General features: G+C 37.2%; 1 protein-coding gene and 1 long non-coding RNA gene across 10 annotated transcripts in view; one reads left to right on the top strand and one right to left on the bottom strand.

The window, feature by feature from the left end:
- Window positions 1-14,841, top strand: part of LOC113440197 (uncharacterized) — a 111,291-nt gene that overhangs the window by 26,128 nt on the left and 70,322 nt on the right. The window lies entirely within an intron of this gene.
- The window catches only part of RASSF7 (Ras association domain family member 7), a 98,575-nt gene continuing 88,316 nt past the window's right edge, over window positions 4,583-14,841 (bottom strand). For 4 of the 8 annotated variants that reach the window (XM_026706650.2, XM_087919909.1, XM_087919914.1 and 1 more), the window contains exons 4-5: window positions 11,426-11,533; window positions 8,788-9,672 (exon numbers count right to left, since the gene is read on the bottom strand). In XM_026706650.2, coding sequence (XP_026562435.2) covers window positions 11,435-11,533 — 99 coding nt within the window. In that variant the 3' untranslated portion in view covers window positions 8,788-9,672; window positions 11,426-11,434. The other 4 variants (XM_087919897.1, XM_026706644.2, XM_087919888.1 and 1 more) reach the window with 2 other exon arrangements.

Raw genomic sequence — 14,841 nt, 5'->3', positions numbered from 1 at the left:
TTTGTAGTTACAGTGGGTTCTAGCACTTAGATCATTAGAGATGAGTATTCCAAGGTACTTTACAGAGCTTGGATCATCAACAAGATCTTGACTATTCAGCTTGTATTTTATTTTCTGATTTTTTTTGCCAATATGTAAGACAGAGCATTTATTTGTTGAGATTTGAAGTTGCCATTTGTTTGACCATTCTGATACATAGTCAAGATCTTTTTGAAGGATAGCAGTATTGTCTGTGGTGTTGAATAGCTTTACATCATCAGCAAAAAGAATGCAGTTGCTCTTAATATGATCATAAAGGTCATTTATGTAGAGTATGAAGAGAGTTGGTCCTAGAACACTGCCTTGGGGGACACCACTATTGACAGGTACAGAATTTGATAGGACACTCCCAATTTTGACCATTTGTTGTCTGTTTGACAGGAGTGCTTCTATCCAGTTATGCAGTTGTCCACAGATACCATAAGATTTTAGTTTTAGGAGTAGTTTGTTGTGTACCACTGAATCAAAGGCTTTACAGAAGTCTATGTAGATTGCGTCTATTGCTTTGCCCTGATCGAGTTGTGTAGTCCATATGTTTTTGCAGTGTAAGAATTGCAGATTACAGGATAGTTTTTTCCTGAAACCAAATTGTTTATTGGAGAGTAGGTTGTTTGTCTTTAAGTGGAGGATAATGGATTAGTTAATGATTGATTCCATGACTTTACAGGTGACGCAGCATAAGGAGATTGGTCTGTAATTTTCAACTAGGCTGGGGTCTCCCTTTTTGAAGATGGGGATGACCGTGGCTTGTGACCATAGTTTTGGTGAGGAGCTGGTCCTGAAAGATTTTTCAGAGATTATGCTTAGAGGTTCTGCTATGGCAGTGGATAGCTTTTTTAAGAAGTAGGCACATATTCCATCCGGTCCAATAGATAGAGATGGTTTTAGATTGCGTAGTGTTTTTCAACATTGTCTACTGTAAAATCGATACGTATTAGATCATTGTAGTTGTCTTTGGTTCGACTAGAAAATACTGGGCATGATCCATTGCTGTTTACAAATACTGAGCCGAAAAATGTGTTAAAGAGGTTGGCTTTAATAGTGTCATTGTTACAGTCTTTACCATTAGGTCCTTTCAGGGGTGGGATGGACCTTGAGTCTTTTAGTTTGTGGTTTACAAAATTGTAGAAAGCGCGGGTGGAATTGGTGCAAAGAAGGTTTTCCTCTTGTTTAATGTGATAATTGGTGTATTCAGTCTTTATCTGGTGGCATAAATTTTTGTATCGGCTTTTGAAATTGGCAACGTGACCAGATTTGTGATCTCTTTTTGGATTGAAGTTTCCTTATTTTTATGGGTAATCTGGTTTTTTGTTTTTGTTTTGGGAGTTGTTGTTGGTACATATAGTTTGATCACTCTTTTGACTTCAAGTAAAAATATGTTGTAATGGTCTTCAACAGTATTGCATCCAGTGAATAGAAATTGCCAATCAAGGGATGAGAGATCGTTGTCTGTAAGATCATAGTTGCCTTTTTTGAACTTATAATTGGGGATTACATCATTGTGATGATATTTGTGTGGGCATATGTTGAGGCAAAAGTCAATCATATTGTGGTCACTGCTGGAAAAGGGTTCTTTAGTTTGTATTCCGTAAATTGAATTCAAACTATTGCAGAAGATGAGATCGAGGCAGTTTTTTAGTCTAGTGTTGTTGGTTACTAGTGGTTCCAGTCCCAGATTTGTAACAGCACTGTAGAAGGTTGCGTGTATGGGTTCAGTTGTACATTCATTTAGGGTCCAGTCAATATGAGGTAGATTGAAGTCATCAAGAAAGATAAAAGCGTTGGGCAGGATGCTGCCCATGTTAGTAGTGTATTTAGCTTGTTTACATGTTCGATGTCATAATCAGGTGCTCTGTAACATAGTAAGAATCGAAATGTGATATTTAAGGATAGTTCACAGATAATGGTCTCAGGAAGAGCAAGCTCCTGGGTAACTTGGATGTTTTTTAGATGTAAGGACTTTTTATAGAAGATAGCAACACCACCTCCTCTATGAATTTCACGATCTGATCGGTAAACATGATAGTCTCTTACTGTGGTAATGGAGTCAGGGAGAGATGCATTGAGCCATGTTTCACAGACAAATATGATGCCAATTTTAGCCATACTTAGTAAGAGAAGAAATTCAGGTATTTTATTTGCAAGGCTTCTTGCATTGAGTAGCTTGCATTTAAGGCCAGCAGTAGTTGGAATTGGGTAGTTGCCTAGTCTTGGGTGATGGTGGATTGGTTGAGGAAGGGTTGTAGTTGAAGGTTAAAGCTGAGTTGCGGGTTGTGTGACTTACTTTTGATACAGTCAGGATGGTAGTCAATGTACAGGTCCTTCTCTCCATTGTCTAGATGTTTTTTGAGTTCAGTGCAGAGTACATGGGAGCAGGCACATTGCTGTATGGTTAGGTCAGGGCGACAACGGAGGTTCTTATGGTTGGTGTTGGTTTTGGCGAGTGAATTTATAGTGTAAATGAATTTACGTTTGCTTGATTCATTTTTGCAAATGACCCTGCAGAAACTGGGCCGAGACCCGTCTGTGTTTTTGAGTCTCAGCCAATGCGGAAATGTCAAGTATTTCCTCAGGGAGATGGTTGATGCTTGATAATCACTGATGATGTTTCAGACAGTTGTGATATCATCATTATCATTGATGTCCTCTAGACCAAATAAGATGGCGTTTGGACGTTTCTGTTCACGCTCAACAGCTTCTCTGATGAGGATTGGGATATCATTATTTGTCTGGTTTGTTTTTTTGTGGATTGGGTTGTGGTTGTTGGGTAGAGATGTGATTTGTAACTATTGGATGTTCAGGTTTTTGTGTTGTGTCTTTTTTTTTCAAGGTTGGATAATCTTTCTTTTAAGGCGTCCAGGGATGCTACTATGGTGTCAAGGGATGTTATTCATGTTTCAATGGTATCAACTCTTTCCAACAGATCCAGGTTGGGTCTGCATGATTTGCAGAGATATGGAAACTCATTGGATGATTCTAGGTATTGAATCATTTGCTTGGGTAATCCCAAGCAGTCATGATGAGCGTATTTGTTACATAGAGAACTTGCCTTTCTCATTCAGTTTCCCCCAGTGGAAATCACATGGATCTGATAGGTAGGTTCCTGAAAAGGGAGATTCAGCCAAGAACCCAAGAAGCAAGGGTGCCTCTGAGAGTGTGCAGGCTGCAGGCCCTCACTCTGAACAGCCACAACGTTCCCAGCACACCTGAAAGTAATCGTTTTCACAGTATGGAATCTATGGATGACAATTTGAAGGAATATAACTGCTCCATTTTAAAATGCAGACTTTATGAGACTACTGGATAAAAGCAGATAAATATTAATCTGTGTGTGTGTGTGTGTGTGTGTGTGAGAGAGAGAGAGAGAGAGAGAGAGAGAGAGAGAGAGAGAGAGAGAGAGAGAATGTATGTATGTATGCATGTAATACCACTAGATGGCACCCACTGGCAATTTTTTAAGATTTAGCCAAACTGTCCTAAGATTTTGACCATTTAATTATATATTTTTGAAATTTTTCTCTATTGCTTGCAAATTTTGCTGACCTCTTATAAAGGGGCATATGTTTGGTTTATGCTGAAATCAATGATTATTTCTTGTATTGTAATCTAATCCAACTTCCCAAGTTTTTAAATGCAATTCCAATATATTCCTTTTTAAAAGTGGAGAGGAGAGCCATTCCTCACAATATGTAGACAGGCAGCTGCTCGTATTCTTGACCCCATCTTCCTAAAAGATTGGCTGAATGATGTATGCAACCTGTAGGTAATCTCCAAAGCACTTGGGCTAAGACCCTGCAAAAAGTTGAAGAGCAATATAAAATTGGTGCATGCTTAAGGCTTATTCCCGCTGCTTGAAAGCAATGAGTACGCGTAGTCCTCGACTTACAACAGTTTATTTAGTGACCGTTCAAAGTTGCAATGGTGCTTATAAAAAAGCAACTTATGACCATTTTTCACCTTTGCAGCAACCCCGCGGTCATGTGATCAAAATTCAGATGTTGGCAGCTGGTTCATACTTAAGACGTTGCTGTGTCCCCCCAAGGTCATGTGATCACATTTGGCAGCCTTTTAACAAGCAAAATGAATGGGGAAGCCGGATTCATTTAACAACCTTGTGACCAACTTATCAACTGCAGTGATTCACTTAATAGCTGTGGCAAGAAAGGTCGTAAAAAGGGGCAAAACTCACTTAGGAACAGAAATTTTGGGCTCAATTGTGGTTCATAAGATGAGGACTCTCTGTATTGCATACTTCAAATGTGTTATCTGAAACGGGCAATGCTACAAATGAAGAGTTCTGCAAGTTCCCTGCAATTCCTTACCTTGGCCTGATGTAACCTGGACCTACATCTCTTATCTAAAATGAGATTCTTGCTTGTTGGGAACTATCCCAGGCCTGCAGCCATCTGTATGATGAGAGGGAGAATCTCCCTAGAACCACCTGCAAGTACAGAATATAGAAAGCTTTCCATTGCAGCCAATGTGTAACAGAGGATGGCAGTCGTGTTCTTCGCAATCCTTGCTACAAATTACAAGAGACATCTTTATGGACATTTTTCAATATTTTATTACAATCTCAATCCAGAAAATATCATTAGTTCATGACATATACACATTCTTACATGGAACCTCCTTCCCCCCAACTTTTTAAGCAGGTAAATCGTATTTCATATACATGATATACATCAAACATTAAAAAATAAAAGTTCAGGGATTCCAAGGCTATTTGTGGTCCCCCAGACAGTCCCCCAGGCTTTCATGCATACACTTACTCTTCTTGGTCATACATCAGCCATGAGCAACAAATACATATAAACCCTCCTCAAATGGACTGACCAAGTAGAGAGATCAGCAAGAAATGCTACCAGGAATTACTTCCTTCATTCAGTAATCTGCCCATTTCGAAACATGGTGCTTACCTTTGTCTACTGTCAGTGAGATACGATTAGGTTACACAGAACATAGCTGAATAAAATGTCAGGGTTTTTATTTGGTTCTATTAATGTAACTCCCCTGTGCTACTGTCATAATGCTGTTTAGTATTTAGAAGTAAATTGAGTTTGCAAATTAAGATGGTAGTAAAATGTTAATTACCGAGTTAAGTGCAATAATGTAATCCCCGCCCCTCCTGTCCCCCATTCTAATCCGTGTTCCAGGCTTCATTTAAAAGTGGTAACACAAACACTACTTGCCTTTAAAAATGTAAGCAGTTAGGGATTTCCGGTTTGCAAGGCTTCAGCGGCAGCAGGAATACGCGATCGTGCGCCATCCCTGCTGTGCTCGCTGCCGAAGTGCCTCCGATCCATTTGGATCTGGAGGATATGGTTGCCTCGTAGAGGCAGCCGAAGAGAGAGGAGATCCGGACAGGGGCTTGGGAGTATCGCAAACCCCCTCCTCAGCCAGCAAAACTCCTTTTTCCCAAGGCGGTGGAGCGGCGGTCAGTAATGGCCGCCACAAAGAAGCCTGAAGCCGGGTAAGATTGTGCAGGAGGAAGTTGGAGAAAGTGCAAGTTTTTTGGCTGAACCGGGACAGCAAGGAACCTTGAAACACCCTGGAAATCTAATCGTTTGAATGATACATTATTTCCCAAGGAGACTGTGAAAGCAGCGGAAGAGGATTTAAAAGGGAAAGTTATTTTTTCTTACTCTCCCTCCCCATGGAAATAGCTGGAAATTGGAAAAAACTGCTTGGGCACAGAAGGTAACTAAACCTGAAATTTAAAGCCAAGGGGATTAAAGATTTCTGAATATTGGAATTTTGCTATAAGTGGGAGGGAAGAGGTAAAGAACTTATTTTAAGATTGTATTGAAGGAGACTGCTTGGAGTTTATAAGATCAGAAATAAGTGGCAATTAGACTTCTAAAAATTTACTTTGGAACTGTGTAACTGAATTCTACCCCAAGAAGAAAAATATAAAAAGAAGAAAGTGCTAAATGAAACAATTGGTTCTGATTTGGATTGCTTTGTGACTGGGATTTTTGGGAACTATTTCTTGAAAGACTAAAAACATTTGGGTTGTTTTTGAAAAAAAATGGCATTATCAGTTGAAGAATTACAAATGGAATTTCAAAAGCTAAAAGAAGAGGAATAAGAAGGCAAGGGCTCTTCTGGATCTATTTTTTACTTTTTAGAAATGGCGGTTTCTACCTACCAGGAAATACAACAACAAGGAAGCTGGGATGGAGAAGAAGAAGCCATCTTTAAGAGACAGATAATCTTAGTTGAGGAAGAAAAGAGAAAGGAGGGAAATAAAATGGAGAATTCAGAACCTAAAAAAGCAACCAAGAAAGGGAAAAATAAGATGAAAAACCGATACAATGTCAGAAAGCAACAGAAAAGAGAAATACAACAGAGAGGGAAGATTAAGAGAGTGGAGCTTGAGAGATGGGGGGGTAAAAAGGCTAGAATTGACAAGAAAGGAAGGGAAAAAGGAAAGAGAAATCATAAAGGTTTAAAACAAGATGTTAAAAAACAGGTTTTTTTCAGAGACAAAGGGTAAATTATAATTTAAAAAATGATTCTGCAAAAGTACATAAGATTGTATTATAGATATTAGTATTTGAAATTGAGTTAGAAAACTGAAATATTATATGAGTTAATAATTCATTAAAGGGAATGTATAAAAATGTTTAAGATTTAATAATAGAGTTCAACTTTCTATGGAATACTGTCTTTACTATTATATAAACTTAATTTTATTTTTTTTATTTTTGTTTTATTATTCTAAAATGTGATACCTAGAATGTACTAAGCAGAATCAGTATGGAAAGTATGTATTATTTTAAGTGTTAAATTTAGGGGAAAGATAAAAAGTTGTCATACTTCAACCAGTCATTAGAGGAAAAATATTGTATTAGAAAGAAAAGAAAAATAGATAATTGAAAGAGAACGGACAAAAGATGCAAGTATAATTATTTAAACTGAGATGAAATAAATAAAATAGAATTAAGGGAGTGAATGAAGAGGGAAAATATATAGAAAATATAGAATGTTAAATAAGATATGAAATAGTATATTAGAGCATGAATTTGATTTATGTCTGTACAAAAAGATGTTACCCGGGGTAAGCCGCTTTCCAAAAAGAAGTTTTATGTATTTATGTTTTGTGTCTTGTTTGTTTATCAAAACGTTAGAAGAATGTTGGAAGAGAACAATGAAATTTTAAATAAGACAGATGGATATAATGAATATATACAATTTAAGGTAAAAGAAATATAATTGAATAGAAGGAAAGGGAGAAATAAAGAGAAGTTGGGAAAAGATATGAAGTTGAACAGATAAGATGAATATACATATTAAACTGTGTTGGTATGGAAATGTGATAATTTGGAATTATCCTGTCTTTAAATAAGATGTTTTTGTTTTTGTTTTTTTTTAGAAAAGATGTGCTATGTTATTATTCTACATTTTGTTTGTTTGTGTATTGTTTTTAAAATTAATAAAACTTGTTTTAAAAAAATGTAAGCAGTTAAAGGAAAAAGAAAGTCAGAATATTTTTTTTCTTTAAAAAAAGTGTTGAAAATATTTTAACTTGAAAAAAAATTGGGTCACTTTTACTGAAAGACAGTTTATAGAAAATATTTTTTTTTTAAATGCTAAGTTCTGAATTGTACAAAAATGATACACAAGTTTGGAAACAAAGAATGATTTGATTCTCTATCCAAAACTGAAGTTCAGATGGTTAGCCTACCTGGGAAGAGCACTTCTAAAAAATATTGTGCCCCGGGACTCTTTCTAGCATGCTCAAACTCTACTAAGTTTTTTTAAACATTATTTTACTGGGTAACTACCTCAAAAATGGTTGTACTGGCACTGGGTGATATATCTGGAGAATACTCTGGCTCATTTAATGTTCCACTAAAGATCACTTTAGCTGTTCAACAGATTAATCAAAGTTCAACATATCCACATCAGGATTCGTACAGCTTCTCAATCTATTCTGAGAATGGCCAAAAACAACCAATAAAAGGAAGAAGCTATTGAAAGCAGCGAGAAAGTAATAATCAGAGGACAACATATGTAATTTTGGGCAGTGGCCATCTCACAGATTTGCCCGGCTATGTACGTGTGGCCTCTTTCCTTTCCTTACACGATGTCCAACAGCCGCACCAATTGTATTATGGAGCTAAGTTGCTACTGGGAATGAAAGGGAAGGGTATATTTTCCTTGCTTTTGTTGCTGATTTCAGATTTCTCCTTCCCCATGTCCGTGAAATCCTCAAATCAGGTCCCAATGCTGTATATAGTGAATTAAATCCATTATGTGGCCAAATGAGCTGCAGCTAGTCAGAGGAACAGAGGTAGCAATATTGGTTCTCTATCCTTAAATCAAAGCAAGTATCTTATTAACAAGAAACACCTTTCAAATGCTATTCAGGCTTTTGCCAAAAGACTGATCGGGGATAGACAAGCTTCACATTCCAGGATGGACTGCAATTCCCATCCATTTCCTGTTATTTGTCATGGTAGCAGTTGAGGAGACTTACAGCCCAAAACATCTGAAAAGTTCTGAATTGCTCATCCCCTGTGGAGATCATAAGGTACTGGGGTTCTGTTGCACCATCTCTGCATTGGCCATTCTCTTGTGCAACTCAAAACATTTAACCAACCCACCAGAAGCTGCTCTGAAAAGAAGAAAGATGCACAGACAAATCCAAGAGTCAGTTGCTCTAAAGTAGAAGACAGTCTTTCTTGTGAATGGCCTCCGTTGGAACACATATATTTCCCACTGTATGAAAATACCAAGAAATTGTTCAGTTGAAATTTTTTTATTTTGGGTCTTAGAATAGTCTAGATTCCAAAATTATGGTGTGAGTAGAGAATACACATTTCTATGCTGAAGCAATTTATAGGCAAAATTACACCATACAACACTGGATGACAAAATACTTGGCATGAGACACAAATGGCAAGACAGGACTAGCACCTCAATCCCATCTTTTATCAGATCTGAAGGATTTTTTAAATAAAAGACTGACTCAGCATCAACCACACCATAAAAGGCATCTATGGATGGCCACAAAAACTTCTGTCCCAGAGTAGTATTCCTTGTTTTTATATTCTTATCAGGAATAGAATAATTTCTCTCTTATCAAATTAAAAAAACACCACTTACTTTACGAAATATAATCATTATCCAACAAAAAGATCATCATTCAATAAACAATAAGAAATGCTCCAGTGCATTGATAGAGTTTAGTAAAGAAATCTGGTTGGTAATACACACCTCTTTTGTTGGGCAGCTGAATGGATCTAGAGATTTTGCTGTTCTCTGCCTTGAACAGTTCTCCAGCACAGCTGATAGCCCTCTAAAGGCAATGGCTATTCAGTCCAAAGCATCGTCTATATAGAATGGAGTCTTACATACATTTTCAACAAAACTGTTCCAGTTTTTTCATTTGAAATTATAACAGGCACGTTTAAAAAAAATACAAGCAGTCTGCTTCCTCCAAATATCCTTTTTACTTAAAAAAAGCCTGTAAAAATATTCTGCACAACCATCTATATCCATCTAAGAAGGAGAATATACATATGTAATTAAGAGTTTTTATCTGTATATCTGTTACATTTGCAAAACTATCAGTCCTTCTTGGCTGTCCTTTTTACCTCCAGATGCTCCGCTTTGCCGATACAACTGCAAGATACATAAAAATAAACAAGGGACCCCATTATTAACATTATTAATGTTTGAGAAACAAAAGGATGATATGTTATTCCATGCAACTGCAGAATAGTGATGGTCTTTATTCCTTCAGAAATGAATTCCAGATTTGGAAGTTTCTACATATTTTAAATAATCTGATATGCAGAATGTAACTCTTCTTTAGCAAACATAACATTTTCTGTCTACTGTAAGTGTAAACTGGGATTTCATTATGATGGGCTCCTGGACTTAAAAACAACCTCAAAATTCAACAGCCTCCAGTAAAGGAAAGACAGTTTGAGGAGGCTAATTTGATTTAATGAAGTAGAACAAAAAGAAAGAGAGAAATATGGAAGATCTGGCTTCTTTATCCTCTTCTTTCTAGGATCATGGTTCAGAATATACCCAAAGCATTCTATATGAAGGTTCCTGGGATTAAGAATATAATAGCAGAATAATTATTGTCGATTTAAATAAAAGGGAATTGCATAGGAGAAATAAACAGTACAGAATCTGTTTATAGTAATATATTCTCAAAGCATCAGAGACAATTTCACCAATGAAGACCAATTAAGTTTTCCAAGATTAAAAACTGGGGTTTGAGCCTAAGCCTGAACCATGCTCTGAGTTTGTCTAATTCAAGGTCATGGAGTAGGTTGTTCTTCTGAGAAGTCACTTTTTCAATTGGAACGATTATTCACTATGAACCAGACTGTTAATAATTATGGTAAATTTCCTTCCAACTACAAATAGCATTTTTAAAATCAGTGGAATATAGCTCCTCGGATGTTTAAACTGTTTTTTAAGGACTCTGAATTAAATCTCTTCCTTTCATTTTCTTTCTTTCATTACTTAAAAAGAAACATCACCTCAAAAACATATATAGGTAGCCCTTGACTTACAGCCATTCATTTAGTGACCTTTTGAAGTTATGATGGTACTGAAAAAAAGCGACATGTTTTTCACAGGACTGCAGCATCCCCATGGTCATGTGATCAAAAGTCATACACTTGGCCACTGACTCATGCAATATGCTGGGGTCATGGGGTCACCTTTTGCGACCTTCTGACAAGCAAAGTCAATGGGAAAGCCAGATTCACTTAGCAACCTTGTTACTAGCTTAACGGCTGCAGTGATTAAACAAATGGCAAGCAAGGTCTCAAATGGGGCAAAACTCACTTAACAATGTCTCATTTCAAAACATAAATTTTGGCTCAATTGTGGTCGTAAGTCAAGGACCACCGGTACTACTCTGGTGTACTCTGAAAAAAAATCAGGACTCATATATTCTTAACCTATGATATTAAAGCAGTTCTCAAAGAAAACATAAGAAGGAAAGGCTATAATATGGGCAATACTGTAAAACAAAAAATACCCAAACACTCTTCTGACCTCCATTTTTAAAAGTGCAAAACACACAAACCAAATCTGACACATTGAAGGAGCTTTGTAGAAAGATCCCAGATGAAGAATGTGGAGCAATGACCTTGTTAGGGAAGTTGTAAAACAGCCCACCCCTCCACCACTCCTCCTCCCACTTGCCAGGTGTGATTACTGGGTTTGATAACCATGGAAAGACAAAACCATTCAAGCTCTAAAGAGGAAAGAAAGGTGAAGGGCTAAAGTAATTTTCTTGTAGCCGGAAGCTACCCCCACCAATGTAAGAACATTATGTCTGGAGACCTGCTTGACAAGACCGGGCATTAAGCACAAAAGAGACTTGGGCCCCTTCAAACATACACACCCTCGGGGTTCAAGCTGGACACCAGGGGACTCTGGAGGTTCTGTGGATTGCCGAAGAAATGCTTGGCCGTAGGTCCTGGAGGTGAGTTTCTGCTGAGTTCCAACAAATCTAAGGAAAATGATAGTTTAATATAGCTTCCTTGACCCAAAGGTGCATTTCTTTGATCAGATTTACTTAGTGACAATATGATTCCTTTAAGAACTGCAGTGATTCACTTATCACCCCTGTGGCAAAAAAAGGTCTTAAAATGGGGGGAAACTCACTTTAACAACTGCCTTGTTTAGCAACAGAAATTTGGGGCTCAATTGTGATTGTAAGTGGAGGACTACCTGTAGTTTACTCCTGAGCCTGAATTGAAGCCTGATAATTAGAAGGCAAATATAATGCACAATATCTTTTGGACTTGATAGGTCACGCCAAGATAGTCAGGGAAATCAGTAGATCAGGAGGTTTCACAACAGCTTTGGCTCAGATAGGCAAAAAATTTTTTTTCAGGAAGCTTAACTCTGGTTAAGTGACAGCTAGTAAAATGCTACACTTACCCAAAGGGATATTGTCTTTATAATGATTGTTTATTTAAACTGAGATTTTTGAGGCTACGCATCAGGGTCATTATCACAATATTCCTCACTGTTTCTTCTAAAGCAGAGATGAGAAGTTAACACACACCAAATCTCTAAATTCAATCTCTAAATTTACTCTAAATTCAAGTCAAGCACAGATCTTGTGTCCAGATGGACACACCCCATGCAGTTTTCTTGGAAGGCAAAGTATGGATTTCTAAAAAAAATGTTCCTGGTCTAACCTGCAGTCATGGAATTCCCGAGTCTCCTATTCAAAAACTAAATATATTTAGCCTTGCTTCACTTCCATGCCCACATAAATAGCACTAGCCAAGTTCTGACACCTGCTGAGACCAATCAGAAAAAAATAATAATGTAGAAGAAAGGATATATATTGCAAATATCACTACCAAGACTACAATCTTCCACACTTACGTATAATGACAATACTCTTTTTTCCCTCACACCTGAGAGCCTTCTAGATATGTTGGCTAATGCTTCTCATAATGGCCAGTGACATGGCCACTCCTGCATAATCTATAAAGCACCTCTGAAAGGGTACCAGATTGGGGAAGCCTTAAAACAGTTCTCCTGTCTCCCTCCTCTTTCCCACCCACTGAGTTATATTCTGACCTCCATTTCTCTGGTGAGTTGGCAACTCTTGGCTAATTTGATCCAGCTGCGATTCTGCCTCTGTTCTGGCCTGTGGAGTAGTCACCATGGCTCCTGTCTGCTGGATGAATTGTTGTAAATTACATTGCCTGAGTTCCTTATTCAATTCCTCCAGCTCTTGGTTCTGGGCCTGAAATAGAGAGGAGGAACAGGCAGAGTAAATTCCAAATCTTGTCCTTATTTGAAATAATAATCTGAAATTGCAGGGAATAAAGGTTTTTTTTTTAAAAAAAATCATCTAACCTTCACCCAAAGTTTAACTCCTTTCTCTTCGTTCCTCAAATATGTAGTAGAAATCTATCAGTATTTTCAAGGCAAGTGGTAAATGGTATCAGGACAACCCCATCTGATCCTTTAAAAATGGAGACGACAATTGTCTCCTTTGTTACGGAGTCTTATTAAATTGGCAACCTACTGTCTGGTATCTATCTGTGATGGTGTTTATTGTGGGTGCTGAATAGAAGTAGAAATCCAACCAATATTTCAAGGCGATTTATTATAAGATATCAAAATGTACATAATCTCAAGATCAGCTCTCTTCCAGTCAAACACACTTTGGCAAAGGCAGCCAAAGGTAGCCTTGCCCATCTCACATTACATCACACTGGTCATTTTTGGGGTGCTTTCCTCATTCCAGGGATTTGATTAAAGTCAGCTGCTATAAAACCATCTCTATTTACAAATGGAAAAGAGACGGCCTATATCTATTTTATCATGGACATAGAGAATTCAGTGCACAATGCTAGTTATTCTACCATAAAGGAGGAAAAATGTTGGGAGGAGGGCATATCAGTGCATATAAAAACATGTTTTACAGACAGACACAGTTTCTAATGTAGGTCCTATGTTATAAGAGAGAACCTAGGAATCTGATAACCAACAACATTTCAGTAGGAGTAGGCGACAGATTAAGTATTTGGACACAAATATCTTTACTTCATAACTCTGCATCCAATGGAACTAAGCACCCAGAACATGAATAATACTCTAAATAACATTAAACAAATTAGAGGCTTATTATAGCTGGCAGAGAATGAAATACGATGCAGAGTTGCAGAGAATTTCAGTTTAGAAAGTCTCCTTTTTGCTTTTCTCATCCAGTCATAAGTAGTGACGATCTTTAGTATTTTACTTTAGATAGGGGACATAATGAATTAATACAGATGCCACACTGGATGAATCTTGGAGGAAGTGAGGAAGTAGACAATAGCTAGACGTTGTGTGCATTCTTATGGAATTCTCATTTAGTCAGCCTCCAGTCCAAAAAAAGGTCAACAAGATAGCATATTTGTGCTTGTCATATTTTAAATAAAAAACTGTCTTCACTCTTCAAATGACTTAGTACAATATGTAGGTAGCTACATTTTCCTTTCAGCAAGAATGGAAATTCTCAGATGTTTCTTTGATCACAGAATTGCAAAAAAAGACATATATGGGCTGTGGCAGATTCACAACATATCCAGTGTTTTAATCTTTATACTTACTGAAAAATAAATTCATTTATAAGAGTTTATGCCTGGCCGGCCTACTATACTTCAGGTATTATATTCTTATATGTCCCATTATACCATAAAATGAAAAGCAACTTTCTTTGAAGACAAAGAACTGTGAGGATAAGAAGTTTATATAATTTACAGAATTTCTATCCATTATAAAACAATGAATGTGCTGATTGGAAATACTGGGCACTGTAGTGCCTCCATATCAGAACGGTACAAGATAAGAAAGGCAAAATTAGCTTACTATGTGCAATTAATCAAAACTAGCCATTCCACAACCCTCTCCTCAAATGAAATTGGACATGAAAGTAGCTAGAATTGTTTTAACAGTCACCCGAGTTTTAATTATAGGATAGCTTCATGAAGCCATAGAGCATATGTATAAGGTGGAGAGAGAGGAAATTAATATCCAGCTGAAATTAAAAATGCAGTTTGGTTATGATGCTGATTTGCAACATTTTTGTTTGGATCACGTAATCTCATACTTGAACATAATTTGAAGGTAGTTCCCAAAGAGATCTACTGTAGGCATCTAATTCTGCTTCTCAGCATTATCATGGTGAAAACACATGTAGCAGAGATGCAGCATGGAGTATCTTGTTGCCAAACAGTAATTAGAAGCAAGCAAAATCAGAGGCGCATATCATGAACACACATGGTGAAGAACAATCCTTTGGACTCA

The sequence above is a fragment of the Pseudonaja textilis genome, chromosome 1 (assembly GCF_049901715.1).
Source record: "Pseudonaja textilis isolate UNSWEBS1 chromosome 1, rPseTex1.2, whole genome shotgun sequence".
NCBI lineage: Eukaryota > Metazoa > Chordata > Lepidosauria > Squamata > Elapidae > Pseudonaja > Pseudonaja textilis.
This window is presented reverse-complemented; position numbering and strand designations above follow the sequence as displayed.